Consider the following 26,096-nt stretch of genomic DNA (forward strand, 5'->3'; position numbering starts at 1 on the left):
TTTTGAAGTTGAAATTATACATAACCCACCATACATACGACTGTTAGGACCTCCATCAGCACTTATAATTTCTGTCCCTCTCTGTTTCTCTGTTTCCATAAATTGATGCTTATTGTCACCTCCAAGACCTATTTCTTAAGTTAGCAATGTAAGTAAGTTATACAGCCTCAGTTACATAAACAATTTTAAGAAGTTGAGAAACTGGAGGGAAAAAAATTCCTACCAGATTTCATTTGTACGAGTATTCAAAACCTTTTAAATTACTGTGTTCTTAATGAGTTTTTTAATCTTTCTTATACTTTATAGAGACTGTCCCTAAATAATGACATATTTGAGGCAAACTCTGATAGTGATCAACAGAGTGAGACTAAAGAAGACACTTCTCCAAAGAAGAAAAAGAAAAAACTAAGGCATAAGGAAGAGAAAAGCCCTGACGACCTGAAAAAGAAGAAAGCAAAGACTGGGAAACTGAAAGACAAGCCCAAACCAGACCTGGAGAGCTCCTCTGAAAGTTTGGGCTTTGATTTAAGAACAAAGAAAAGAATTTTGGAAGCTAAAGAAGAATTAAAGGAATCCAAAAAGCCCAAAAAAGATGATATAAAAGAAACTAAGGAGTTAAAGAAAGTTAAAAAGGGTGAAATAAGAGATTTAAAGACTAAAATAAGAGACGATTCCAAAGAAATTAGAAAAACTAAAAAAGAGAAATGTGTTGAATCTCAGGTGGACTCTGAACTGGGCGTACTTAGTGATTCCCCACTTCAGGAAGAGGACTGTGAAGATTTACAGCTTGACAACAGAGAGGAGAAGCAGAAGTTTAGAGGTGCTAAAGATAAAGCTGAGCAAGAAGCCAGTCTGGATGCTGCTTCTGATATACAGCAGGATGGCAGTGTAAGTGCTGATGAGGACGAGGTCAAAGCAAGGAGGAAAAAAAAGAAACCGAGAAGGACAGAGGAACTTAAAGAGAGCAAAAAGCTAGAAAACAAGAATCTCTTCTTAGAGAAGAAAACTACACAGAAAAAGCAAAGGAATCAAGACAAAGGCCAAAGCAGCACAGAGTTGGATAAGCCAGTGCCTGCCTCTGCCCTGACACCGCCTAGGATGTCCAGGCCCACAGACTCCCCGGGGGAGGTGAGTACGCAGATCCTGGTGGAGGGTGGTTGGATCCCACTAAGGACTAAGGTTTGCGTCTGACAGAACACAGGGACATTCCACTCAGGCTGGTGCTCTAAGTAAAGACTTGGAGACAGTGGAGCACAGCCCATCCTCATTTCGTTTCACTTAGGAGATAGTGCATTTTTTATTAGACTGAAGGTTTGTGGCAAGCCTGTATCTAAGCCATTCTTCCTGGAGCATCTGCTCACTTCCTGTCTCCGTGCCACATTTTGGTAATTCTTGCAGTATTTTAAACTTTTGTTTTGCTTTTTGACCACCCTGTGTGGAACTTTCCTGACCAGGGATGGAACCCATGCCCCTGGAGTCTCAACCACTGGACCACCAGGAAGTCCTAAACTTTTTCATTATTATTGTACTTTTTACAGTGTTAGTGATCGGTGATCTTTGATTTTATTTTTGCAAAAATCTCAGGCTACAGCCAGCATTTTTTAGCAATACAATTTTTTTTTTTTAATTAAGGTAGGTATGGCTATTTTAGACATAATGCTGTTGCACACTTAATTCTATAGTGTAAATATAACTTTTATATGCACTGGGAGACAGAAAAATTATAACTTGGTTTATTGAAGTGTTTGCTTTATTTCTTGGATTTGAAGCCGACCTTGTAGTATCTCTGATGTGTGCCTATAAGAGAAGTTCTTCTACCATTAGGGAGTTAATACTTTATCGGGAGATTTTCTCCTCCCTCCTAGATTCTAGGTTGCCTGGCTGCTATAGAATTGAACTGACATGAAACAGATTAACATGGGGAAAATTAAAAGTTTACTAACACATACACATGAAAGAAACCTAGGAAAACTGAGTAACTCTCCAAAATGTATGAAGCCCTTACCTCAAACACCACCCTCAGCCAAAGACAAAAGAGGATGCTGAGAACGGGGAACCAGTCCTGGGAAGAGAAGCACTTTAAACAAGGGCCAGGTTACTGCACTGACTGGTGAGTCCTCGCCTGCCACTTGAGAACTCCTAGAGGCTTAAAGACGCCCTTGCCAGAGGAGATTTCCCTCAGAGATGCAAATGTCTCTCAAAAGGGTGGCTCTGACTTGACTTTCAGAGTTTTTTCCTTGCCTGCTGTTACTTATCAGTAACCAGCTTAAAATAGTTAAAATGCCAAAGAGACAGTTCCCCTACTAATCTGTCTGTGCTGTGCTTAGTTGCTCAGTCAGTCATGTCCTACTCTCTGTGACCCCATGGGTTGTATGTAGCCTGGTATTTTCCTCTATCCATGGAGATTGAGATTCTCCAAGTAAGAATACTGGAGAGGGTTGACATACCCTCCTCCATGGGATCTTCCCAACCCAGGGATCGAACCCAGGTCTCCTGCATTGCAGGCAGGCAGATTCTTTATCAGCTGAGCTACCAGGGAAGCCCTGGTCTTCCCACTAGTCTGACTGGTGGGAAGCCATTATAAATGCTGACTATCCTGCTTTTGAAACTGCCTCAACTTTTCTCTTAGTCTAATCCAGACTTTCTTTTGGACTGACTGCAGCTAGAAAATTGGGGGCTAATTTGTGAACAAGTGAGGGTTTTTAGAGGAATTCAGATACGATGTAGCATTGTGAAATAAAGTTTAGGGCTTTGTCTGTTTATTCTATTAGCTTTTCACATCCTACTTATATTTTCCCCATGTTGTTTTAAGAATATACCACTTCTGGAACTTCCCTGGTGTTTGTGTGTTAGTTACTCAGTTGTGTCTGACTCTTTGAGACCCATGGACTATAGCCTGCCAGGCTCCACTGTCCATGGACTTCTCCAGGCAAGATTACTGAAGTAGGTTGTCATTTCCTTCTCCAGGGAATCTTCCCGACCCAGGGATCGAACCCCAGTCTCCTGCATTGCAAGCTGATTCTTTACCATCTGAGCCACAGTGGACTCTCCTGGTGGTCCAGTGGCTAAGACTTCCATCTTCCACTGCAGGGGGCGCAGGTTGGAAACTAAGATCCCACATGAGTGCAGTGAAGCCAGTCTTCCCACCCCAGCTTGTGACGAAGAAAAGGACAGCCTTTATGGGAAAGGCCCCAGTGCAAGGAGAATGGGTGTGGCTTCTGCTTGAATACCCCAACTCTCTAGAGGGTTTCAGCATTTTATTTTTAAAGGCCCGGGGGAAGGGAGGGAGGGAGGGAGTGGCAGGACCTGTGATCAGTGGTGCACAACCCTCTGGTTCATTGATGGTGAGATTAAGCAGTGGTGTCACAGGGTTAATACTGATCCTTATAATGGCAAGCGACCCCAGTACTCTTGCCTAGAAAATCCCATGGATGGAGGAGCCTGGTAGGCTGCAGTCCGTGGGGTCGCTAAGGGTCGGACACGACTGAGCGACTTCACTTTCACTTTTCACTTTCACACATTGGAGAAGGAAATGGCAACCCACTCCAGTGTTCTTGCCTGGAGAATCCCAGGGACGGGGGAGCCTGGTGGGCTTCCGTCTGTGGGGTCACACAGAGTCGGACACGACTGAAGTGACTTAGCAGCAGCAGCAGCAGCAGACTCCATTAGGCTTGGGAGGGCCGTGTCTTTATGGTCATCAGGCAGTTAACACCTTCCTTTTGGTAGGGGATTTCACATCTGTAAAACTACACAGGAAGTGTGCACCAGACACTGTTACCCAGGTTCTCCAGAGTGGTTAGCTGCAGCAGAGGATATGGGGTGGGTGGTGGGGGGTCTGTCCTGGGAAGGCCCCAAGGGGGTCCTGCTCTGTTATTAAACTAATGCTGTACTAGTCTGTCTAGTCATGAGGGAAAAGGTTAAGAAAATATAGTAGTTGGGGACTGTTAAATATCCACTGAAACATTATGAGGTCAGCACAGCAAAAATAGAAACATTTACAAAATGTTACGGTGGAGAAAATCATACATATATAAACACAGTCAAGTAAAAATATCTATGCAATGTAAATAAAGAAAAATAAATTTTAAACAACAAAATTATCTGTAAAATTACAGAGATCTGAGGAACAATGTGGAGAATTAAAAACAGTTTTGTTTGGTTAATAGGAATGTAGGTGAAGTTTTTTGGAATTTTATTATTAGTAATAAAAAATTCTTCAAGGAAACTTGGTGTTGGGTTTTGAATGTGATATTTTGTGAATTGTCGAGGTTGGGGGTAAACTTGACCAGTGAAGCAGTTGACATGAGCAAAGACATAGGTGTCAGGGGTCATATGCACAGTTCACAGAAGGGGGGCCTAACGCCAGGAACCTGTTTCCCAGTTTTCAGAATCAGTATCAGCTCTGTCTGTGTTTGGGGTCTTATATGTGTCTTTTTCAGGAGAGAGAAACCAAAAAATATGAACCCAAAGAAAAATACCAGAAAAGGCAAGATTTGGACAAGGAAGAAAAAGGCCGAAAAGAGCCCAAGGCATTAAAGAGTGAGTGAATAGTGACATTTGTCGTTTCTGTGGTGTTTCAGACAAACAGTTTAGTTCATTGTGAAGACAGACTGTCGTCTAAGCTGCAAGGTCATTGAGTAGCAAATTTGTTCACGGGGGACTTGAGAACATTATACTACTGTTGTTTACCAGTAATCTTCGTTTATTACATAATGTATGTTATTAGTATATCTTCCCCCATCTGATCACCTTGTTCTTTTTCCTTTTGGGTATGAGATGAAATACGTTATCTTCATTTTTTTTTTTAACTTTAATTTTTTCATTGAAATATAGTCAATTTACAATGTTTTAGATTCTGGTGGGAATACATTATCTTGAAAGAGACAGGAAATTAGTTTTGACAGAAAAGTAAGTATCTCTTATAGTAGATGCTGAGATAAATTTCTGTTTATTGTGTTTAGCTCTGTGTCATTTGTATAAATACAATTAATATGCATTTTGATCACATCAAGATATAACTCAATTAAGAATCTGCAGTGCATGTTAGTACTAGAACAAGTACTTTATAAAATGTTCACCATTACAGTGTTTGAATAAAACTGGATATTTCAGTTCACATACCAAAAAGTACTTGGAAAACAAGTTCTTGTGGAAGCAGTGATTTCTAAGAGATGGATGATTTCTTGAGAGTGTTCTCCCACAAACTGTGTAACTGAGGTAATACTAAAAGTGAGTTTGGGCTCTAAGCCTCAGTTCAGACTTGGCAGGAAGTAGCAGGGTTGATGGAATCTGGGAGGGAACAGCTTTGATGACTTGTGTGCAGGTGAGTGTGATGTAGGGACCGTGCTTCTTCATAGTAATACTGCAGTTCTACGCCTCTCTTCAGAGAGTGACTGGAGATTCAAAATACCATAAGATTAGAAGTAGTTAGGAACTTTTTCTTCCTCTGAGTATCTGTCAGTTTCAGGTACATTTTTACTGTGAATGTTCAGTCTGTTCCTTAAATTCAGAAGGCCACACCTGGAGTCCGATTTTCAGTATCCCTGCTGCTAAAACCTGCTTCCACCCCGAGTCCAAAAGGTGCTATAGCTGGGACTTTGCCGGCCTCACTGTGTCTGCAGTTTTTCAGTTTTCAGAGTCTGTTGACCATAACCTTGCAGCTTATATGTACCTGTGCTTCTGTCTGATCCTTGGCACCCAGCCTCCAGAACAGAAATAAAACTGCATTTGGGGGTATATTTTGGGAGTGTGTCAGAAAATCAGTGAACATGAGTCTTCACATTGCATTTGCTGTATTACAATGGATTCAGTGTCCTCTTCATACAGTAGCTTGGGAAAATACCAGAATTCAGTTGCCTTCAGATTTAAATGTGGAAAAAAGTACTTATCTGTGGAAAAAGGAAAGAATGGTTAACACTTGTATTTCTGAACATTGAATGAGATGGTCCACTTGCCGTTCTCTATTTTTGTTACTGGACTGGTGTTATGTAAATAATCCAGATATTCAGAGTGTAAATATGTCTGGGACAAGCAGTCTCAGTGCTGCCACTGTGATTTTACATTCTGCATATGTCATTTTGTTGTGTCATATACTTGGTTAGGTTTCTTCAAGGCACATAGAAAACAAAATCAGTGAATTTCTCAGGTTCCTTTCATTGTGATTTGGAAAAGATACATCTTTATGGAATGAGAGCTTTATTTGGACTAGCTTTCTTATTGAAAAAGAAAAGGTTCAATTTGTGTTGGTCAGGACTACATTCATATAATGCTTGTTTTTCCTCTGGTCACACCATGTTGTGCATTAACCAGGATACCTCTACTCGTAGCGAACTGTAGTTTACTACAGGTGTTTAAAACTGTTTAAGCCTATGCAGTTCTTACAGAGGAAGATAAATGAGAGATGTCACCTAAAAGTACTATTGAGAAGGTGTTCCTGTTTAACATAAAAGAATACAAAACCCCTGTCTGCTGTATACCTAAAGTTTATAGTTGTTCACTCTGTCCTTCTACCCCTTTTGGGGGTTATTATTAAAGATATGCTGCTTTGCCAGTCTTCTCTCTGCTTTGTCTTTAAAGCGAGTAGATTATCGCAGGCATCAAGTGCAGTGTTGCTGGGCCAGTCAGTGTGCTGACACCCTTCCATCTCCCAGTCTCCACCAAAAGTCATTTTTGTACCAGGTCACTTCCGGGCATGGTGGAGGCGGTGTCTCAGCAGATGGGTGGTTGGTGACATGACTAGGATTATTCTGAGGCTCATGGGCTGTGGTGGCCTTTGTCAAAACTGCGAGTAGTTCAGACCCCCAGAAGAAGAGCCGTTCACTTTGGCTGTCCTGTGTAAATACGGAGCAGCCAACACAGAGATGAACAGAAAGGCTTCATGGCTGTGATAGTCAACCTGATCAGGCTTTCTAACCAAGGCAGATATTAGTAAGAATTAAGAAAATATCTGTGTAGTTTTTTTTTAAACACCCAGATTTTCTTTTGATTACAAAGAAATTAGTGACTCATAATCAATTTTATTTTTTTCCAGTAGCATTTAAGGAAATCAGAAATGCATTTGATTTGTTTAAATTAACCCCAGAAGAAAAAAATGATTTTCCTGAGAATAATCGGAAAAGAGATGAAATACTGCCTGACTGTAAAGTCATAGAAGACCATAAAGCCAAGGAAAACAAGCCGTTACTTAAAGAAAGAAGAAATACAAGAGATGAGACTGACACGTGGGCATATATAGCTGCAGAAGGTGACCAAGAAGTTCTGGATGGCGCGAGCCGAGCGGAGGAGAGTCCTGGTGAGTGTGTGTGACTGTCTGCAGTTTTCTCAGGGCTGTGTGAGGCTCTCTCCTCACCTTCCTCTCCTCTCCACAGTTATTATGGTCTCAGGATGGAGTAGAAAACTGTTTGAATCTATTTTCTAATTCCCTCTAGAATAGCTCAGCACATTTACAATTACAGAGATTGCTGGTTTGCTACCTTATCTCCTCTTATCAAGTTGTCTGATTGTATATCTTACTAGATTTCTTTCAGAAAACTGTCAAAATACAGACTTATTTGTATTCTTCGCTTTCAACTTTGCAGTAAATAACACTAAATGAGGTTATATTGTGAGTGCTGTTCTGAAATACTGGAATTAGCTGAGGCGGCGAGGGCTATGTATAGAAAGAAGAGGAATAAAAGTGTATTTATGTATTTATAACTAGGGCAGGGGTTCAGAGATTTGTCTGATAAAACTTTTTATAATTTATAAATCTTGTAAAACAGTTGAAGTTTTGAAATATTTGGGAATATATAACAAGCTAGATGTTAGGTGACCCTCTTACTGCAAAACACCTAGGTTCTGGGATCCTTGGTAACATGATTGCCCAGCTGGTTGGGAACTGGGTTAGTTTCTTCAGCCAGCATACGGTGGGGGTTGCGAGGGCCGGGAGGGAACTGGGCTGCCCAGCTGACACCAAGCAACAGAAAATAGTCCGGGAGGTATTGGTCCAGCCAGCTGGGGAGGTCTGGGTAGAACCTGAGACCAGCCTAGTTCACAGAAGGCAGGGAGACCAAGGAAAGAGACAGCCACCCTGGATGGGGAGGCAGGTTTCACAAGCAGGGAGCTTCTGATTGGCCCAGCCTGGGTGCCACAAGGTAAGTATCCCTCACCACCCCCACCACCGCCAGCACCTTAATAGTTTGTGGAGAGCTCTGTGTTCGGTCCACATGTCCCCTCAGTGCTGTTCCTCCTGTGGAAACAGTGGGCGGAACATACAACACAGGGACAGGGAGCCTTTGGTGGGCCTTGGGGACCTGCTCCTACAGTAGAGCACTGGTGATGCCAGAAGTTGGTTCATTGGAAGACTTAATAGGATAGACCAGCCTCCGGTAGTGCTAGGGGAAAAAAAGAATGAAAACTTAAACAGTACTTCCAGGGGGAAAAGAGAGCCCATTATAGGTGGCATCCAGATTAAAATGATTAAAATTCTATGAGCATTTCCTTGCAATAAACTTGAAAACTAAATGAAATGGGAAATTCCTAGAAAGATAATAGTTTAACAAAACTGACCCAAATACAAAAATTGGATATTATTACTATCAAAAATGTGAAATAGTCATTTAAAGTAGTTTTTCAAATTTAACACTAGGCACAGATGGTTTCATATGCAAGAGTTTATCAAACTTACAAAGAAGTCTTCCTGAAAGCAGGTGGGCTCTGGGCCCCACCATCACTTCAGTCCCCAGACCAGACAGAACTGTCCCAAGAAGGGGAGGACGGCCAGGGTTCAACACTCACAAGCTCAGGTGTGAAAACCCAGCAGAGCAGGAGCAAGTTGAATCCAGCCACTTGTAAGGCTTCAGTTCGGTTCACTCAGTCGTGTCCGACTCCTTGGGACCCCATGAACCGCAGCATACCAGGCCTCCCTCTGCATCACCAGCTCCCAGAGTTTACTCAGACTCATGTCCATCAAGTCAGTGATGCCATCCAACCATCTTATCCTCTGCGATCCCCCTCTCCCGCCTTTAATCTTTCCCAACATCAGGGTCTTTTTAAATGAGTCAGCTCTTTGCATCAGGTGGCCAAAGTATTGGAGTTTCAGCATCAGTCCTTCCAATGAATATTCAGGACTGATTTCCTTCAGGATGGACTGGATGGATCTCCTTGCAGTCCAAAGTTCAGAACTTGTAGCACCACAGTTCAAAAGCATCAATTCTCCGGCGCTCAGCTCTCTTTGTAGTCCAACTCACATCCATACATGACTACTGGAAAAACCATAGCTTTGATTAAACGGACCTTTGTTGGCAAAGTATTGTCTCTGCTTTTTAATGTGCTATGTAAGGGTTAGGGTCGGGCTTCTGTGGTCAGTAAGGGCTGTATTCACAGAGGCTCATTCACATCGTAACATTCTTTTCTGTTCTGTTCTGTTCAGTCGCTCAGTCGTGTCCGACTCTTTGCGACCCGGTGGACTGTAGCCTACCAGGCTTTTCCATCCATGGGATTCTCCAGGCAAGAATACTGGAGTGGGTTACCATTTCCTTCTCCAGGGGATCTTCCCGACCCAGGGATTGAACCCGGGTCTCCCGCCTTGGAGGCAGACGCGTTAACCTCTGAGCCACCAGGGAAGCCCTAACATTCTTTTAGTATATGTCTAATTTTATATTTAAAATAGAGAAAAAGTTAAAACTGCTAAATGTTGGGTTCAGTGCTTGGTAGGAATGAACAAAATGAATTTAGGATTTTAAGCCAGTTGGCTTCATCGTGATGCCGCTGAGTATCGTGGCTCTATGTAACTGGAGGCACTGTCTCAGTCTCTGTGAACCCTCAGCTGTCCTGAGTACCAGTCTCCCTGGGGGGATTGTGGGGGGAAGCAGCTGAGGACTCAGACACATGTCAGTGCACACATGGCTCCCTCACAGATTTTTGTGTATGGATTGAATGTACTGATGCATGAATTTAACACTCTTTTCTGAATGTCCACTAGTTGTTACTCAGGAAGTGAGGTACAGCAAGTATATGCGACTTACGCAGTCATACATGGACAAGGCTGTGCTGTTTCTGTGTTGCTGCTGCTGCTAAGTCACTTCAGTCATGTCCAACTCTGTGCCACCCCAGAGATGGCAGCCCACCAGGCTTCCCCGTCCCTGCGATTCTCCAGGCAACACTGGAATGGGTTGCCATTTCCTTCTCCAGTGCAAGAAAGTGAAAAGTGAAAGTGAAGCCACTCAGTCGTGTCCAACTCTTAGCAACTCCGTGGACTGCAGCCTACCAGGCTCCTCTGTCCATGGGATTGCTTCTGTGTTGGGATGTCCTTAAATCCTTCTAACTTTTCTTTTTTTCTCAAAGTATAGTTGATACACAGTGTTGTTAAAGTGTACAGCAAAGTGATTCAGTTACACATAGATACATATTCTTCTTCAGATTGTTTTCCATTATAAGTTATTACATGATACTGAACATAGCTCCTTGTGCTATACAGTAGGTCTTGGTTTATCTATGTTATATATAGGACTTTGTATCTTTTAATCCCAAACTGCTAATTTAGTCCCCTTCCCTTTCCCCTTTGGTAACCATTAGTTTGTTTTCTGTGAGTCTGTTTCTGTTTTGTCAGTAAATTCATTTGCATTTTTTTTTTTTTTTAAGATTCCATATGATATTTGTCTTTTTTGTCTGACTCACTTCACTTGGTATGGTCATCTTCAAGTCCATCCATGTTGCTGCAGATGGCATGATTTCACTCTTTTATGGCTGACTAGTTTTCCATCGTGTATATATATGTATATACACACACATATGTGTACACATAGGCCACATTTTCTTTATACATTCATCTGTCGATGGACATTTTGGATATTTAAGTTGCTTCCATGTCTTGACTGTTGTAAATAGTGCTGCTGTGAACATAGGGCTCCATGTATCTTTTCAAAATAGATATATGCCCGGGAGTAGGATTGCTAGGTCATATAGTAGTTCTGTTCTTAGATTTTTGAGGAACTTCCATATTGTTCTCCATAGTGGCTATATCAACTTACATTTGTACAGTCTGTAGAAGGGTTCCCTTTTCTCTGTGCCTTCTCTAGCATTTATTGTTTGTAGATTTTTTTAATGATGGCCATTCTAACCGATGGGAGGTACTGGCTGTAGCTATGATTTGCTTTTCTATGATAATTAGCAATGTTGAGCATCTTTTCCTGTTCCTGTTAGTCATCTGCTTAAATCCTTTAACTGTTACTATCAAACATTTGTGCCTTTCAGTGTTTAAAATAGTACAGCCATTTTGAGTTCTTCCCAGACGTTCTCTATTCCACTGCCAGTAGGGAATAAACATTTTCATCCCTCATGTTGAGCCCATGCGTTGGACATGAGGGTGGAAACTAGCACTTGCATCACTTGTAGTGGGGGTATCTCAGGGCCCTGAGCACTGTGGGGTTTGGTGGGGGTACTTGCAGGGGGAGAAGTTTGAGCCAAGTTTGACAGGATCACAGGCAATGACTTATTTATATTTAGAGCGACTTTACCTACATGAATATTGAAAGCAGTGTACATTCATCACTTGCGTAAGGTTGACCCTCTGTCTCTGGCCCTTCTGGTTGGGGAGGGCTGACCAGCTGTCCAAGAACAGCCAAAGGAACAAATTACAGGGCTTCTTCTTACTGAAGCCCTGTGATTTCTTGCTTTCTTTCAGCTGCTAAAATTCATGTTACTATTTTACAGTTAATAAGATACCTATTAGTCCTTATGCCTCTTCATGTATGACATCTGAAAGTGGACAATTCATATTACTACCCAAAGAAAGTCAGAAATTTAGAGGCTCAGATAATGACGTAGGTTTAAAGTGTAACATTTGGGTTAGGACACCATATGCTTAAATAAAACGGCATTGTATTTTTTATAGTCAGTAAAAGTATGTCTTAATAAGGCTCTTCTGTGTCCCAGATGGCAGACAGCAGGTTCTGAGTCTGGGCATGGATCTGCAGCTGGAGTGGATGAGACTGGAGGACTTCCAGAAGCATCTTGATGGAGAAGATGAGAATGTTACTACAGTGGATGTGATTCCAAGCAGTGAGTAGTTTTGGAATTATAGGGATCTTCTTCATTAATCTAGTTATTGAAACCTGATTTATCTTTTCTTTCATTTTAGATTTATTGAGGGATGCTGTGAAGAATGGGGATTATATTACTGTCAAGGTTGCACTTAACTCGAGTGAAGAATATAACCTGGACCAAGAGGTGAAGTATCTTTCTAAAAATCTGATGAAAGGAAGATGGAGAATAGCTCTTTTAAAATAACTCAGGTTTATTCTTTAACTATAAAAATAATACATATTCACTTTATAAGAGTCAAACATTGTAGAAACGTATAATAGAATTATAGTTCTTGTAATTCCAGCCCTGTATAATGACCTTTAGTTAGCCATGATATACCTGGTTTTGTTATGGTTTAACCTCTACATTTTGAGGGGAAAGTGACTCCTTTGTTTTGTCACCATTTGTTTTTGATTGATAGTTGCCTATTTACAGCAACTGCCCCTCTTTCTATTTTTTTGACCATGCCCTTGGCTTGCCAGATCTTAGTTCCTGGACCAGGGATTGAACTCGTGCCCTTTGCAGTGGAAACACAGTGTTAACCACTGGACCTCCAGGGAAGTCCCCAATATTTTCTTATTGTTGCTGAGTTTTTTCACACTGATTTATAAGGATACTTTAATAGAAGCATATTAATCCTTTTTATTTTATGTTTTTGAGTCTTACTGCTTGGGGAGATTTTTATTTTTAGGTAGTCACATCATTTGATCTTTTCCTTTATGGCTTTTGGTCATCTAATCTTGCTTAGAAAAGATTTTTATATATTCTGTTTTTGGTTTTCTTGCTTTAATTGTGGACTTTTTAGGTTTAATCCTTTAGGATTACATTAAAATAGATTAATTTGGCTCAGAATTGACATTTTAACATTTTGAGTCTTTTTTTGAGGAACATATCTACTCTACATTCATTCAGCTCATCATTTCTTCTCTTAAACCAAATTCTTTGGATTATTTCTTCATGTAGTTCTTGTACATTTATTTTAGATGCATTCATACGAATCATCTTATTAATGTTCATTGGAATCTTTCTCTCCCACACTTTTGCTACGTGTGTAACAAATCCAACGCAGGATTCAAGCGGGATGACACTGGTGATGCTTGCGGCTGCAGGAGGGCAGGACGACCTGCTGAGGCTGCTCCTCAGGAAGGGGGCGAAGGTGAATGGTCGGCAGAAGAACGGGACTACGGCACTCATCCACGCTGCCGAGAAGGTGGGCCACTCAGCATGCTGTGCTTTCAGTCTTGGAGACAGAATCTGTGTCTGTGGGGCAGTGTGCCAATCACACAGTCACATAACTTGGTTCAGTTCATCTATGACTTGTCATAAATCAGTGTTTTTATTGACAGTCGTACTTTGAAATTTCCAAATATCGTCTGTCTAGTTGGAGGTGATTTGTATTGAAAAAGAACTTCAGATTAAGGTATTAATATTGATTTCATTCTTAGATTTTTAAAAATCTTTTCCAATCTAAAGTATTCCTTTGGTTAATAATTTAATTAAAATGTTCCCGTGTTATCTTATTAAAGGACTGAGATGAAGAGATTCTTTATGTTGAAACCAGTGGTTAAACTTGAGGTTGAAGTTGCTGGCAGACGGTGTGCGGCTGTGCAGGGTGCCAGCGGGAGGGGCCGTGCAGTCCCCGACTCTCCTGGGACCCTGCAGGGGGGGTGGGGAGTGGCAGGAGGGAGGAGCAGAAGCGGTGGTCTGTGGTATTCACCAACCTGCATGAGATAGAATCTGAGTATTTTTGCTAATGGCTAGAAATTTCAAAACATCTTGAAATATCTTACTTGTAAAGAATTTGAGGGGATTAAATCCATTTCTTTTTTTTTAACAGAACTTTTTAACTACTGTGGCTATTCTTTTGGAAGCAGGAGCTTTTGTAAACGTCCAGCAGAACAATGGTGAGACGGCGCTAATGAAGGTAAATGCCTCCCTGGGAGCACTGCCCACCCACCCACCACCACCCCGCTGCGGGAGCATGTTCTCCATAGGACCTCCCACTGCCACTGTACTGGGACTGGTGATCAACGGGGACAACACAATCTGTGGACTTGAAGGGGTTGCAGCTGAGTGACAGACCCAGAGAGACAGAGTTACTGGGTGTGATGAGAGGAAGCACAGGGAGCTGTGGGCTTTGTAACCTGGTGGCCAAGCTTTGTGGATTCGAGCTAAGCCTTGGAGGGAACCTGGCAGCTGGCTCAGCTGCATCCTGAAGACCTAGGTCGGCTGGGATAAACCATGTCAGTGAAAGGGGACAGGCTGTGCCCTGCAGAGACCTGGGCATGGAGCAGATGGATGGGGATTTTTTACTTCACATTGGTGACTTCATCTCCTTGGCCTCAGGTTTCCTCACCTGTGCATGGATTGTGGAAGCTTGGAGAAACTCCCCACCCCCCACCCCAGCTCCAGGTTTTCTGGCCTGAGGTGCTGTCCACCCAGTAGGTCATGACCCTGTGTGGAGAGCGTGGCTCCCGCCTCCTCCATGAAGGGAGAGCTCACCAGTGGGTGGTGGCTGCGGTTCCTCTTCTAACCTTCTTGCCTGAGTCAGGCAGATGGTCAAACCCTTGGTTCAACATGGGCCGGACCCTGAGGCTGTGCTGGACTCTGTCGTTCTTCTTCCACACTTCAGGGTTAAAACTTGTTCACTGCTGATGTTTCTGTTTCATTTTTTTGGTTCATAGAAATGTTTATTTTGTTTGGGCACCCTCTTGAATTTTAGTTTTCCTTTATGTGTTCCTATTGAAGTATGTTTAGAGCATAGGTGGCAGCTGAAAGCGTGAATTTAAAACTTATTGAGAAATCACCAGGCACATTCTAAACAACAGATATTTAAATAGGAGCATAAAGGGTGTGTGTGGAGTGGGGGGTGCACAAAACTGTCTACATCTGTGCCAAGGAAGTAGGAGTTCATCCAGATAGCAGCTGGGAGCCTTCAAAAAGTTTAACCTTGAGAAAGATTTACTCAGAATAGAGGCTGGACTTTGATGCTGCTGTGTAATATCCCCTATTACAGTGGGTGGCATGGATTGGTTTGCAGACTTGTGGTAGGATTTTTGTACATATGGTAAATGCTCAGGTGTTTAACATTTGAATCTTAAGCTCAGAAGAGAGGCAGGCTAGAAACTCGAATTGGGAGGGAAATGGCAGAAGCAGGAGGGAGGGACAGTCATAGGAGGACCACAGGACTTCTATTTCCAACCCAGTTTCCAACCCCAGGGATCCTTCTCCATGGAGAACTCTCAGCTCAGAGAGGAGGAGACACTGATCACAGTTGAGTAATTTTTACTCCTTTACTCCTGACACAGGCTTGTAAAAGAGGAAACTCAGACATCGTCCGGCTGGTCATTGAATGTGGAGCTGACTGCAATATTCTGTCAAAGCACCAGAACAGTGCGCTGCATTTTGCAAAACAGTGCAACAACGTGCTGGTGTACGACCTGCTGAAGAGCCACTTAGAGACGTAAGTGTGGGAGGAGTGTGTCCTGTTGGGACACATAATGGACTGTGTATATGTAACTGCTCAGAAAAAGATAAGTACAAATCACGATGGGTTTCTGGTCTAAGAAAGTGAATTTTAAAAGTGGTGTACAAAGCCTGCAATTTATTGAGGACTTAGAAACCTTCAAACTTAGGAGTATCATCTTAAAATCTTAATTACACTCTTAACTTGGCTTCCAAACATTTTCTTAAAACCATTTAAACTTGTTTCTAAGAGATATAATTTTTGAGAGCAGTTTTTCGGTTCTGAGCAAAGTTGAACAGAAAGTAGCAATTTCCCACATGCATTGTCCTACCCTGGGCAGTGAGGCTGTTACAGTTGATGGACCCCCAATGATGGGGACCCACCATCATGGCTGACCCACACATCCTCCTGCCCTAGAGCCCCCTAAGGTTCCCCTTGGTGTCACAAATCCTGTTTTCGGGCGAATGTGTGATGGCGTGTACCTACCATCGCCCTGTCACACACTCACCTCACCACCCTAAACATCCTCTGTGCTCCACATGTTCAACTTGCCCAAACCATGGAGACCACTGATGTTTTTTTACTGCTCGCTGGACTCATAACAGTATTTGCCCTTTTCCAGGTTTGCATCTTTGTGATAAGCATTCATGTTGTCTTCCTGTCTTTACACAGCCTAATAAACTTTGTTTCTTTTTAGTGCTGAATGGTTATTACATTGTCTAGAAATTATCACAATTTAGCTATTCAGGTTCCTGCATTTTCAAATGAATTCAAAATCATTAGATGTTATTGGAAGTCCATATAAGTAATTTAGTAGCTTTTTATTACTTCTCTTGCTCACATGTAACAGGAGCTTCAGGAGCAGTACTATTGTAGGTGAGGTGCTTTCTGTCAGGTAGCAGAGCCCCTCTCCTCTTCACCCACCAAAGGTAAGATTGTAGATCTTCACGCCTGAAAGATGGTTATTCTCGTTCCAGATATAGGCAAATTTCAGACGAGACAAAAGCAATAGGTGTTTCTGGTGACCTGGGCTGCCATCCCTGAGAGCCTCAGCAGCCAAGTATTGGTTATAGGTGGCCACCAAGTAGGGAGACTAGCCTGCCTGCTTTGCCCATGGATGAGGGGTCCAGGCATGCTGGGCTTTGTTTCACATCTGTGACTAAATGGTTTTGGGGATTTTATGCTCCTTAGAGCAGAGCATCTGTTGGAAGGTGGTGGTGGGGGTGGTTTGGGTCAGGTCAGTTACACTTTATGTGCAGGATAGTCTCAAAATACTTTGTGAATTAGCACCAATCATTTTATTTGACTGCTTTCTAAACCAAGTACTATAACAAGACTGTGTGTGTGTGACAATTCTTGGCTTTATTTTCTAGCAGACTTCTTATTTCTGATTCTTCTTGATCATTCATGCACCCATTTCACGAGTATGTGAGCTCCAACTATATGCATAAGACTCAGGGGGTGGGGGGTGAGAGGACATCTAGGACAGACAGATGTGTGCTGTGTCCCATAGGAGTGCCCAGAACAAAGAGCAAGGGACAGGAGTTTTTCAAGATGGCTCTGGGGAGGCTTCACCAGTCTGATTGTTTTGTGCCTCAAGATTCTTTCCTACAAGAACGGCTTTTACTGTTTTTTTATTAGACTTTCAAGAGTAGCTGAAGAAACTATCAAGGATTACTTTGAAGCGCGCCTTGCACTACTGGAACCAGTCTTCCCAATAGCATGCCATCGCCTCTGTGAGGGGCCGGATTTCTCGATGGATTTCAATTACAGGCCCCCACAGACTATTCCAGAAGGTAAGCCTTGTCTTTCTTCCACTTTGAAATTGACATTATAAACATTAATAACCTTTCTGAAGAAAACCTTAAACTCCATCATGTATACTAATTATATAAAATAGGTAAGAACAAAATGCAGCATAGCTGACCCTGAGGAGTCTACACAGCAGTCTTTACATCTGGGTCTTAATAATACGTTTTATTAAAATTTACTGAAATACAGCTTTCAACACGGTAAGCCCAGAATCAATATTTTTCTAGAATTTTATTATCACCGAGTCTTGCCCTTTTAAAGAGATCAAGAAGAAAATGTGTTGCCCCACTGTAAAGTTGAGTAGTAAGAGATGAGAATTTCAGTCTTGCCTCCTATGAGTTTATGCTTAACAGCTACTTGGCAGGTGAGACCATGGCCATGGCTGCCTCTAGGACACGAGTGCCGAATATATGGGATGGAGATAGCACTCTCTTGGCCTGAAAGGTGGGAATTGGGTCCGGTTCTGGCTTTTGTTTGTTCTTGTTCAGTTGCTCAGTCGTGTCCCAACTCTGCAAACCCATGGACTGCAGCATGCCACACTCTCTCCCAGAGTTTGCTCAAACTCAGGTCCATGGAGTCAGTGATGCCATCTCATCCTCTGCTGCCCCTTCTCCTCCTGCCTTCAGTCTTTCCCAGCATCAGGGTTCTTTTCCAGTAAGTCTGCTCTTCACATCTGGTGGCCAAGCAATTTGAGCTTCAGCATGAGTCCTTCCAATACATATTCAGGGTTGATTTCCTTTAGAATCTACTGGTTTGAAATGTTTTGTTTAAATATTTGTTAATGGAAACTTAAGCTGCAGCTCTACCAATCAAAGCCAGTCTTTCCTAACATCTTAGTTGTTAGTCAGCTGTGGATTTGACTGTCCACAAGTGGACCATGTGCACTGCTGGGCATCCACACCAGTGCTCTGGTGCAGCTGGACAGCCCTGGGTTGCACATGCATAATGTTTGCAACCACTAACAATGTTTTCTACTCATCTGAAATCTTACTAAGATACCCGACTATCCTGACTCTTGATTTGGCATATGGTCTCAGTCTGCTCTCAAAGCCCCACCCAGATCAGGACTTTCAGCCAACACCTTTAAAAGTACTCAAGTTTGACAGACATTGACCTTGGTATCTTGAGGGGTCTCTATCTCTTAAAACTGAAGGAAAACAATTCATATTGATAATCATAAAACAAATGCTAGCAAACTGATTAGAGTCCCTTGGTCATACCCTTTGTTTGAACCAAGTATGTGTCTGTCAGACTAGGGTTAAGGACCACTCCAACCCTGGATCCCAGTCACTCAGGTTGGCGGGAACATAAACATGACTTTCATGAACACGTTTTCTAATAGGATTCCCCTGTGGATGGCCTGTGCACTTGGGCTCTCATGATGCCCTCAAGCTCTGCGAGGTGCTGTCTTTGGATGGAAATTAAAATCTGTATTTACATCTCCTCGATTCAGGCTCTGGCGTCCTGCTGTTTATCTTCCATGCAAACTTTCTGGGTAAAGAGGTCATTGCTCGCCTCTGTGGACCGTGTAGTGTACAAGCAGTTGTTTTAAATGATAAATTTCAACTTCCTGTTTTTCTGGTAAGTCTCTGTAGTTCATTACTGATGAGTACATTCTTCTAATTAAAAGCAGAGATAACCTATAAATTCTTCTGTTAATTGCAGTTTTTGAAAATGGCAATAACCCAATAATCATTGTTTTAAAATTCTCATGGTCTAGAAACTAATTTTAAATATTCCTTTAAATGCATTATAATTACAAAAGTTCACTTAAAAAGAAAAGTATGCTGTCGATGTTTCAAAAAATCCCAGTGCAAACACTGTGCTGCTTGTATTTGTTTAGTTTTAACACATCATTTTAGGTTATCTTAGTAGAATTTTGATTTTTATATAGTGACCATTTTACTATAATTTTAATTAAAAATGCCCTGGAAGATGTTCCCTGGTGGCTCAGATGGTAAAGCGTCTGCCCACAATGCAGGAGACCCAGGTTCGATCCCTGGGTCGGGAAGATCCCCTGGAGAAGGAAATGGCAACCCACTCCTGTACTCTTGCCTAGAAAATTCCATGGATGGAGGAGCCTGGTGGGCTACAGTCCATGGGGTCGCAAAGAGTCGGACATGACCGAGCGACTTCACTTTCACTTGCCATATACAAAAGTCTGCCCTTAGGCTGAATTAAAATTAACTGGTTATGCGCCGGCCGGGCGCGACCCGCTCCAGCTCCGGGGACAGTGCCAGGTGGGGAGTTTGACTGGGGCGGTACACCTGTCAAACCGTAACGCAGGTGTCCTAAGGCGAGCTCAGGGAGGACAGAAACCTCCCGTGGAGCAGAAGGGCAAAAGCTCGCTTGATCTTGATTTTCAGTACGAAAATTAACTGGTTATGAAGATTTTTAATACTCATGCTATATATATACATGGCTGGATCTAAGTCAAGGGAAAAATAATCACAGCATGTTGCCTTATAAAGAAGTGCAAACAAAATGTGTATTTTGTTCTATATCATTAAGAGTCTGGAGTCTGGCTGTTTCTAGATAGAGATGGCTGTCTGCAAAAATGCTCATCTTTCATTTGCTTTCTTCCCCAGGACAGTCATTTTGTTTACTCGTTCAGCCCTGTGGCAGGCCTCAATAAAATGTTCATAAGGCTGACAGAAGCACCTTCTGCTAAGGTGAGAATCCTTTCCTTGCATCTAGTGTCACTGTTCGGGTGCTTCTTCAAGTTTTCAGGACCTTGTTCCTGCCTGCATCTGAGATGGGCTCAACCCTCTGATGTCCATGGTACACAGCCGTAGGGGATGTTCTGTACTTTGATATTTAATTCCCACGTGTATGATCACTAGCTAGACTGAATAAGGGAGTAACCTAAAAATTCAAGTACTTGGATCTTTAATTAAAATAATGGTAATCTAGCCACTACACTGATAACCAACCAATTTGAGAATCCTGCCAAAGAGAAAGGGTGTTTTTTTCCTCTAACTAAGGGAAACTAGAAATATATGCTGTATTTTTTTTTTTTTCCTTTCAACAGGTTAAGTTGCTAATAGGTGCATACAGAGTACAACTACAGTGACCAGAAAGAATTGGAAGAGTTACTCTTAAGACCTATTTCTAAATACTCTCTGAAGCAGTTTGGAATTTTGGCACAGCTAACGTTTCCAAATTTAAAGTTTCTTCTGTAAGCCTCTTGAATTGAAGGCCAGTCATCTGTACAGTCTGTTGAGATGGAACACAATGGGTCTAACATAAAACACAGATGTAAGTATTTGTGCAAGTGTTCTGTTTTTCCACAATGTGGAATGGTACATATGAGGATTATTTAAGAAAATGAAAACTTTTTTTCTTTTAACTTAAATTTTTTTACTAGCCCTAGTGAATTTTTGTGTTATAAACCCCCAGCAGGAATGTTACATTAAGTTACCCAGGCACTAAGATAAGGTGTGAGTTTGCAGCCCTCAGTAGGACGAATCTAAAGAAAACTCGAGGAAGGTTTGACCTTTCCAACAAGCTGTTGACACAGATCCTGAGTAAGTGACAGCTTTGTATATCTGCAGTTATCCTTTATTGTTTGCAAAGAAAATAAACCAGAATCTTAAGACATAGCAGAAAAAACAAACTGGGACATTACATGCAGCATAAATGGTGATATTACATGTGAACTGTGTTCTTGGATCCAAGTCATCAGATGGTCTGTGCTTATTCTGAATGCTGGAAAGGCCAGCCACACTGTGCCTCCTGTCAAGTGATTTCCCACAGGTCTAATGCTTCCAAGAAATATTTGGCAAACTAATAAACCAAGATGTCTGGATTATAGAAATGTATAAAGTCATTAAGTTCAATCAGTTTTATAATTCAGTTAAATTTTAATGAAAAATTTTCAGAAATGTCACAGGTCCCCTCTCAGCATCCATAGGGGACTGGGTTCCAGAACCCCTTCAGATACCAAGATCCAAGGATGCTCAAGTCCTTTATATGAAATGATGTTGTATCTGCCTTTAAACCCTTTGAGTCCCACCCTTTGAGTTTCTGGAGGAACAGTACCTAAATCAAAGTAAATACTAGGTGTTAATTCTATGTAGAGGGTTCCTGGTGTGCTTCTGGGGAACTCTTTTCTGCCTTAGATGCAGGCAGAACCTGTGGATCCTTAGAGGAAACCACATACACTGTATAAACATTTCAGGGTTAAACTGACTTTTCCTACAGTGTCCTCAATAAAATACAATGTTTGTCTATTTTCTATCTCAAGTCTCAGGACTTCAGCAAAAAGGTGATGAGAAATATGTGGTTTAGCAATAGCAATACCTGAGTTAGACTTTTCAACTCTATTGGATCCTATACTCCTCTGCATCTGACTTCACAGCTGCGAGATCTGTGTCAGCAGCAGTGCACTTTGTCCAGGATTGTAAGAGAAGTGAGTTCTAAGAACATTCCTGTTACCATAAGAGCACACCTTTACAAGAGCACTGGGAATATAACCACTTGTAGAGCCATGCAGGTTAATATAGTTGTTGTTCATCTAAATTCACTTCTCTCTAGAAGGTGAACCTAAGCACATGTGCTCTTGGGTGGGGAAATTCTGACCCTTGTGGCTTAAGGATGATGAGGTCTTGAACCTCTCAACTGACAAGGCAGCCGATCGGATCAGATCCTTCAGTTAATACTTGCATATGTGTGTATAATGATTGCTCTGAAAAACCCAATTCTGAACCAGTACCTTATCAAAGGTTTGCAGATTTGCTGCTACTACTATGAGTAGAAACGAAAGCCATCTCAAGCCCTGTAACTAGAACTGAGCTTAGGGGCCACAGGAGATCTCAACTACAAACAGGATTTCATTGCTCATTATCCAGACTCACTGAAGAGCAATTAGTACACATTTTTCTACTTCAGTTTTCTCTTAACTCTAAAAACTGACTCCTACTACTTGCCAGTGTATATAGTGAGGTAAAGACATAATGCAAAATTGGGTTGTCGGTTTAAGAAACCACATTATACATCCTTGTTTACAGTACCAGCACCAAAGAGAAGTACCTAATATACCTACCAAAAAATGCTGAAGTATGGTTGGATAGGGAGTTAACTGTCTTTGCTAGACATTCTCATCTTCTTAAATTTGTAGAATTTCTTCAGTGGAATGTCATGAAGTTTCCATTTGAAGCTCAAGTGCTACTTTAAATTACACTTCCAGAGTTAAGTCATATGAGAATTTGTTAGTTTATTTAGTAGTAATAGTAAGACTTAGCATTAATACCTTATAGTATCTTTGCAGCAGTAGGACACAGATATGAGAATAACAAAAAGTGATTTATGAAATAAGAATTCAGAAAAATTTGAGACTTGCCTGGCAGTCCAGTGGTTAAGACTGCATGCTTCCAATGCAGGAGGTGCAGGTTCAATCCCCAATCAGGGAATTAATATCCCACATGGCCAAATATATAATTTTTAAAGTCTTTTTGAGAATTTAGAAAAACTTCATGAATGTAAAATCTGTTTCACAGCATAGTACAGTACAAAACCCTTAAACATTGCTAGGTAAGCTCAGGACACTGAGGGCATCTACACCACTTGCCTTGCCTCTGCCGACCTGCAGGCGATGAAGCTCTTTTCCAGCCAAACCTAGCGTTTCCAGGCCTGACTCCCAACTGGTACAGAAGAGCTTTACTCATTGGCTGGAAAATGGTAATAACAACGGTGAGGTCCACAATTTAGTCAAGACACACTCACCCTGAGCTCCCCAAGAACCACCCTCCTGTCTGCCATCGGTTTTCTATGGAAGAAACCGACTTCCAGAAGCTCTACCGCGGTCTCTGTCTTCATTCACGTCTCACTACTTGCTTCCCTTGGGCCAAGATACATGTCGGTAAAAACATGATTCTTCTCACTTGAACAAAGAAAAATTTGTTCCTTTGTCTTGGGGACTAACCCAAAATTGTAGGTTACCTGGGGTATTTTTTTTTTTTTTTTTAAAACCTACAACAGTTTCTAGTTCCAGGGGCTGGGGGCTGGGTCTGTGATAGTCAGTCAGTGTGCCAGGGGAAGGTATACAATTGAGGAAAACAAACCTGGATAAAGTGTCATGACTGCTCATCTATCCACAGGTTGTTTATAATGGAGTGGTAATAAATTGAAAAATAAAACGACTCTTCTGGCTCATTTCTCCCTTGTCATTAATTTCTCCCACAGAATGATTTGACCTGGGGGAAAAAAAGTAAATTCATTGTTAGAAAATAGGAAGTAATAGTATATGTTTTTTCTTTACAAGGTTTCTGTTATAAATAATTTGCTAGGATAGAATTCAAGACCTGAAGTCATATATTTGACCTATAAAACTTTCTATAACTAGTATTTTGTTGTGAACTCGTATATAGAGATTAAGTACCTTAAGAGTTTGGAAAACCAGGTCTCTAGCCCAGAGCAGCACCACCTTGTTAAGAAATGAAAAATCTTGGGCCTTTAAGTAACAGAGTGGGGCCCAGCAGTCTAAGATTTTTGACAGGGAAAAATAAGACACTTCTTCTAGAATTAAATATACATCTTCTATTTTATTTAACTGTCAAAGACAGTGTTTTCCTTGAATGAAGTTTCTTTTCGTTGACCAAAAAATAAAGTCTGGAATGAAAAGCAGTAGATTGGCCATATAAAACCATAACTTCAGCATCACAGCACAGTTGGCCTATGTACATAGGGTTTTTTTTCTTACCTGTGTTTTTTACTTAAGTAAGGAACCTACGTACCAAAACACTTTGAAAATTTAATGCCAACAAAATGCCCAGAGTATAAAGTAATTCTCTGTAAACCTATTTTCAAAGGGCAATTATAAAATATAATTGATTAATCAGTAAAAAGAGGGTTTTTAAAAGTTAAACAATGAATTTTTAAAGGGGGCAGGCAAGGTAGAGCTCCTTAGTGTAAAGCTTAAGAATCAGTGCCTTCACTGCCGTGCCCTGGTCAGTGACCTGAAATCCCAATAAGCCATGTAGTGTGTCCAAAATTTAAAAAATAAATTACTGGATCACACCGCACAACCCGCCCCCACACCCCCCGCAAGATCCTGTTCCGTAGACAATGTACAGAGCTGGGAATTGGCATTTTCAGGAAGTTTCCAAGTGATAGTGATTCTGACTCAGAGCTTCGAGAACAACAACCCAATGTAATTTCAGGGCTGGATAACAGCCTGATAAACAGCTGTCATATTATTGTGTGTCCATGAGACCGCAGATGCTTTGAAAAGGTGCTACTTCCCAAAGGTGTGGCACTGGCCAGTGCTTCTCACTCACTGTGGATGCAGATTCCCTGGGACCCTGTTAAGCCAGTGGTCTGTCATCGGTCTCATCTCACAAGCGGTACTCAGGAAAGGCTGACGTTCCTGCTCCCCAAGACCACTGTAACAAGAACAGATTAAAATCACCAGATTGGGGTGAGGGAAGAAATATCCTTAATATTGGGGATCTATTAGGATGACAATATACCATCACGGCAGTTCTGTCGTAATGATCACATAGTGTGAATGATTCTAAAGAATTTTCTGTGTAATTTAACAAAATATTGGAAAATCTGTTTCTAAAATCCTCTTAAAAAGGTGGAAAGGGAAAAAATGGAGTTCATGTCCCAGCTTGAATCTGATTTCACGATGTTGAGTCGTTTTTAAGATTATACGCTTTCCTAAGGAACACAAGACTAAAATTTTAGGCTGAAAATCACTAGAAAACAGGAGGGACTTTTTTCCTGTGTAAACCTGTTTGTTGCAATTCTATTCCCTGTCCAGTCTTGCCTAAAGACAAATAATATATTACTGCCAGTGGGGAAAACTGGAGATAAAAATAACCTCAAATCTTCCTCAAAGAAAAAGGCAGCAACCCTCAGAGTTCAGCACAGGTTTCAACTTGCCCATAAACTGTTCTACTAATGCTAATACATGGGCCAGGTCATTCAGCAAGTCCTGGCATCAGGAAGATGAAAGGAGTGGCGACTGCAGGTGCTGGCTGACCTGAAAGGAAACTCTGGCAAGTTTTCCTCAGCTCTCAACTTTGGGCTCACACAGGAAGCCAGATTTCAGGTAGCTTCATCCATGTTTCCTTTTCTCCTAGGATTACAATAAAATCAGATTTAGCCCTTTAAAAACAAGTTTAAATGATCAATTAAAAACCACATGTTTTATCTCATCTCCCACAGTCCACGACAGTAAGTTCCACCACAACGCCATTTAAATCTATCTCATCTGATTATGTCCATCCAGTCAAGATTGTTTGGTCAAAGAACATCAACTGATTTAAAATTCTGCTCAATTTTGTGTTTAGGCGCAGAGAAAACAGTAATCCTAGATGGTAAAGTGTCCCGTTTTCATTTTCCATAGATAGATCCTCTTGTCTGGACTGCTGGTCCCTCATCACAGCCCGTGATGCTTATAATACAAAATCCCTATGTAGGATCCCGATTCCTATTCTATCTACAAAGTGTTATTTGGCTTGTTCCAAAGGCAGGGCACACAAAACATGCTGTGCTCCATACCTATCAAGACAGCATGCACTCCAGGTTTTCTGCTGGGGTACAGGTTTATGTTTATTGTTACCTCATCCCTATGAAGTGTGTCTTAATAGCATCCCTGAAATACTAGTGCCATAGTACACAATTATAATTGAAAAGTAAATAGTTTTAGGTTCACTACTACTGGTGACCCAAATATACTAGAAGTAACTATCCTCAACTGGTACTTTTCAAACCCATTTAAGATCTCAAATTACCCAAGAACTGGATG

The 26,096-nt window shown here is 41.5% G+C and overlaps 1 protein-coding gene across 2 annotated transcripts in view; it reads left to right on the forward strand.

Moving 5' to 3' along the window:
- Window positions 1–23,550, forward strand: part of MPHOSPH8 (M-phase phosphoprotein 8) — a 49,394-nt gene extending 25,844 nt beyond the window's left edge. Inside the window, exons 3-14 of one of the 2 annotated variants that reach the window (XM_055426426.2) lie at window positions 307–1,128; window positions 4,440–4,539; window positions 7,034–7,291; window positions 11,914–12,039; window positions 12,119–12,207; window positions 13,133–13,273; window positions 13,901–13,987; window positions 15,372–15,526; window positions 17,171–17,325; window positions 18,795–18,922; window positions 19,930–20,013; window positions 20,373–23,550. In XM_055426426.2, coding sequence (XP_055282401.2) covers window positions 307–1,128; window positions 4,440–4,539; window positions 7,034–7,291; window positions 11,914–12,039; window positions 12,119–12,207; window positions 13,133–13,273; window positions 13,901–13,987; window positions 15,372–15,526; window positions 17,171–17,325; window positions 18,795–18,922; window positions 19,930–20,013; window positions 20,373–20,414 — 2,187 coding nt within the window. In that variant the 3' untranslated portion in view covers window positions 20,415–23,550. Of the gene's footprint in view, window positions 1–306; window positions 1,129–4,439; window positions 4,540–7,030; window positions 7,292–11,913; window positions 12,040–12,118; window positions 12,208–13,132; window positions 13,274–13,900; window positions 13,988–15,371; window positions 15,527–17,170; window positions 17,326–18,794; window positions 18,923–19,929; window positions 20,014–20,372 lie in introns of both variants that reach the window. The other variant, XM_055426425.2, reaches the window with a different exon arrangement.
- Window positions 23,551–26,096: the final 2,546 nt, after the last annotated feature.

Source organism: Moschus berezovskii, chromosome 13 (genome assembly GCF_049115385.1).
Source record: "Moschus berezovskii isolate FMDL1 chromosome 13, NW_MosBer_1.0, whole genome shotgun sequence".
Taxonomy (NCBI): domain Eukaryota; kingdom Metazoa; phylum Chordata; class Mammalia; order Artiodactyla; family Moschidae; genus Moschus; species Moschus berezovskii.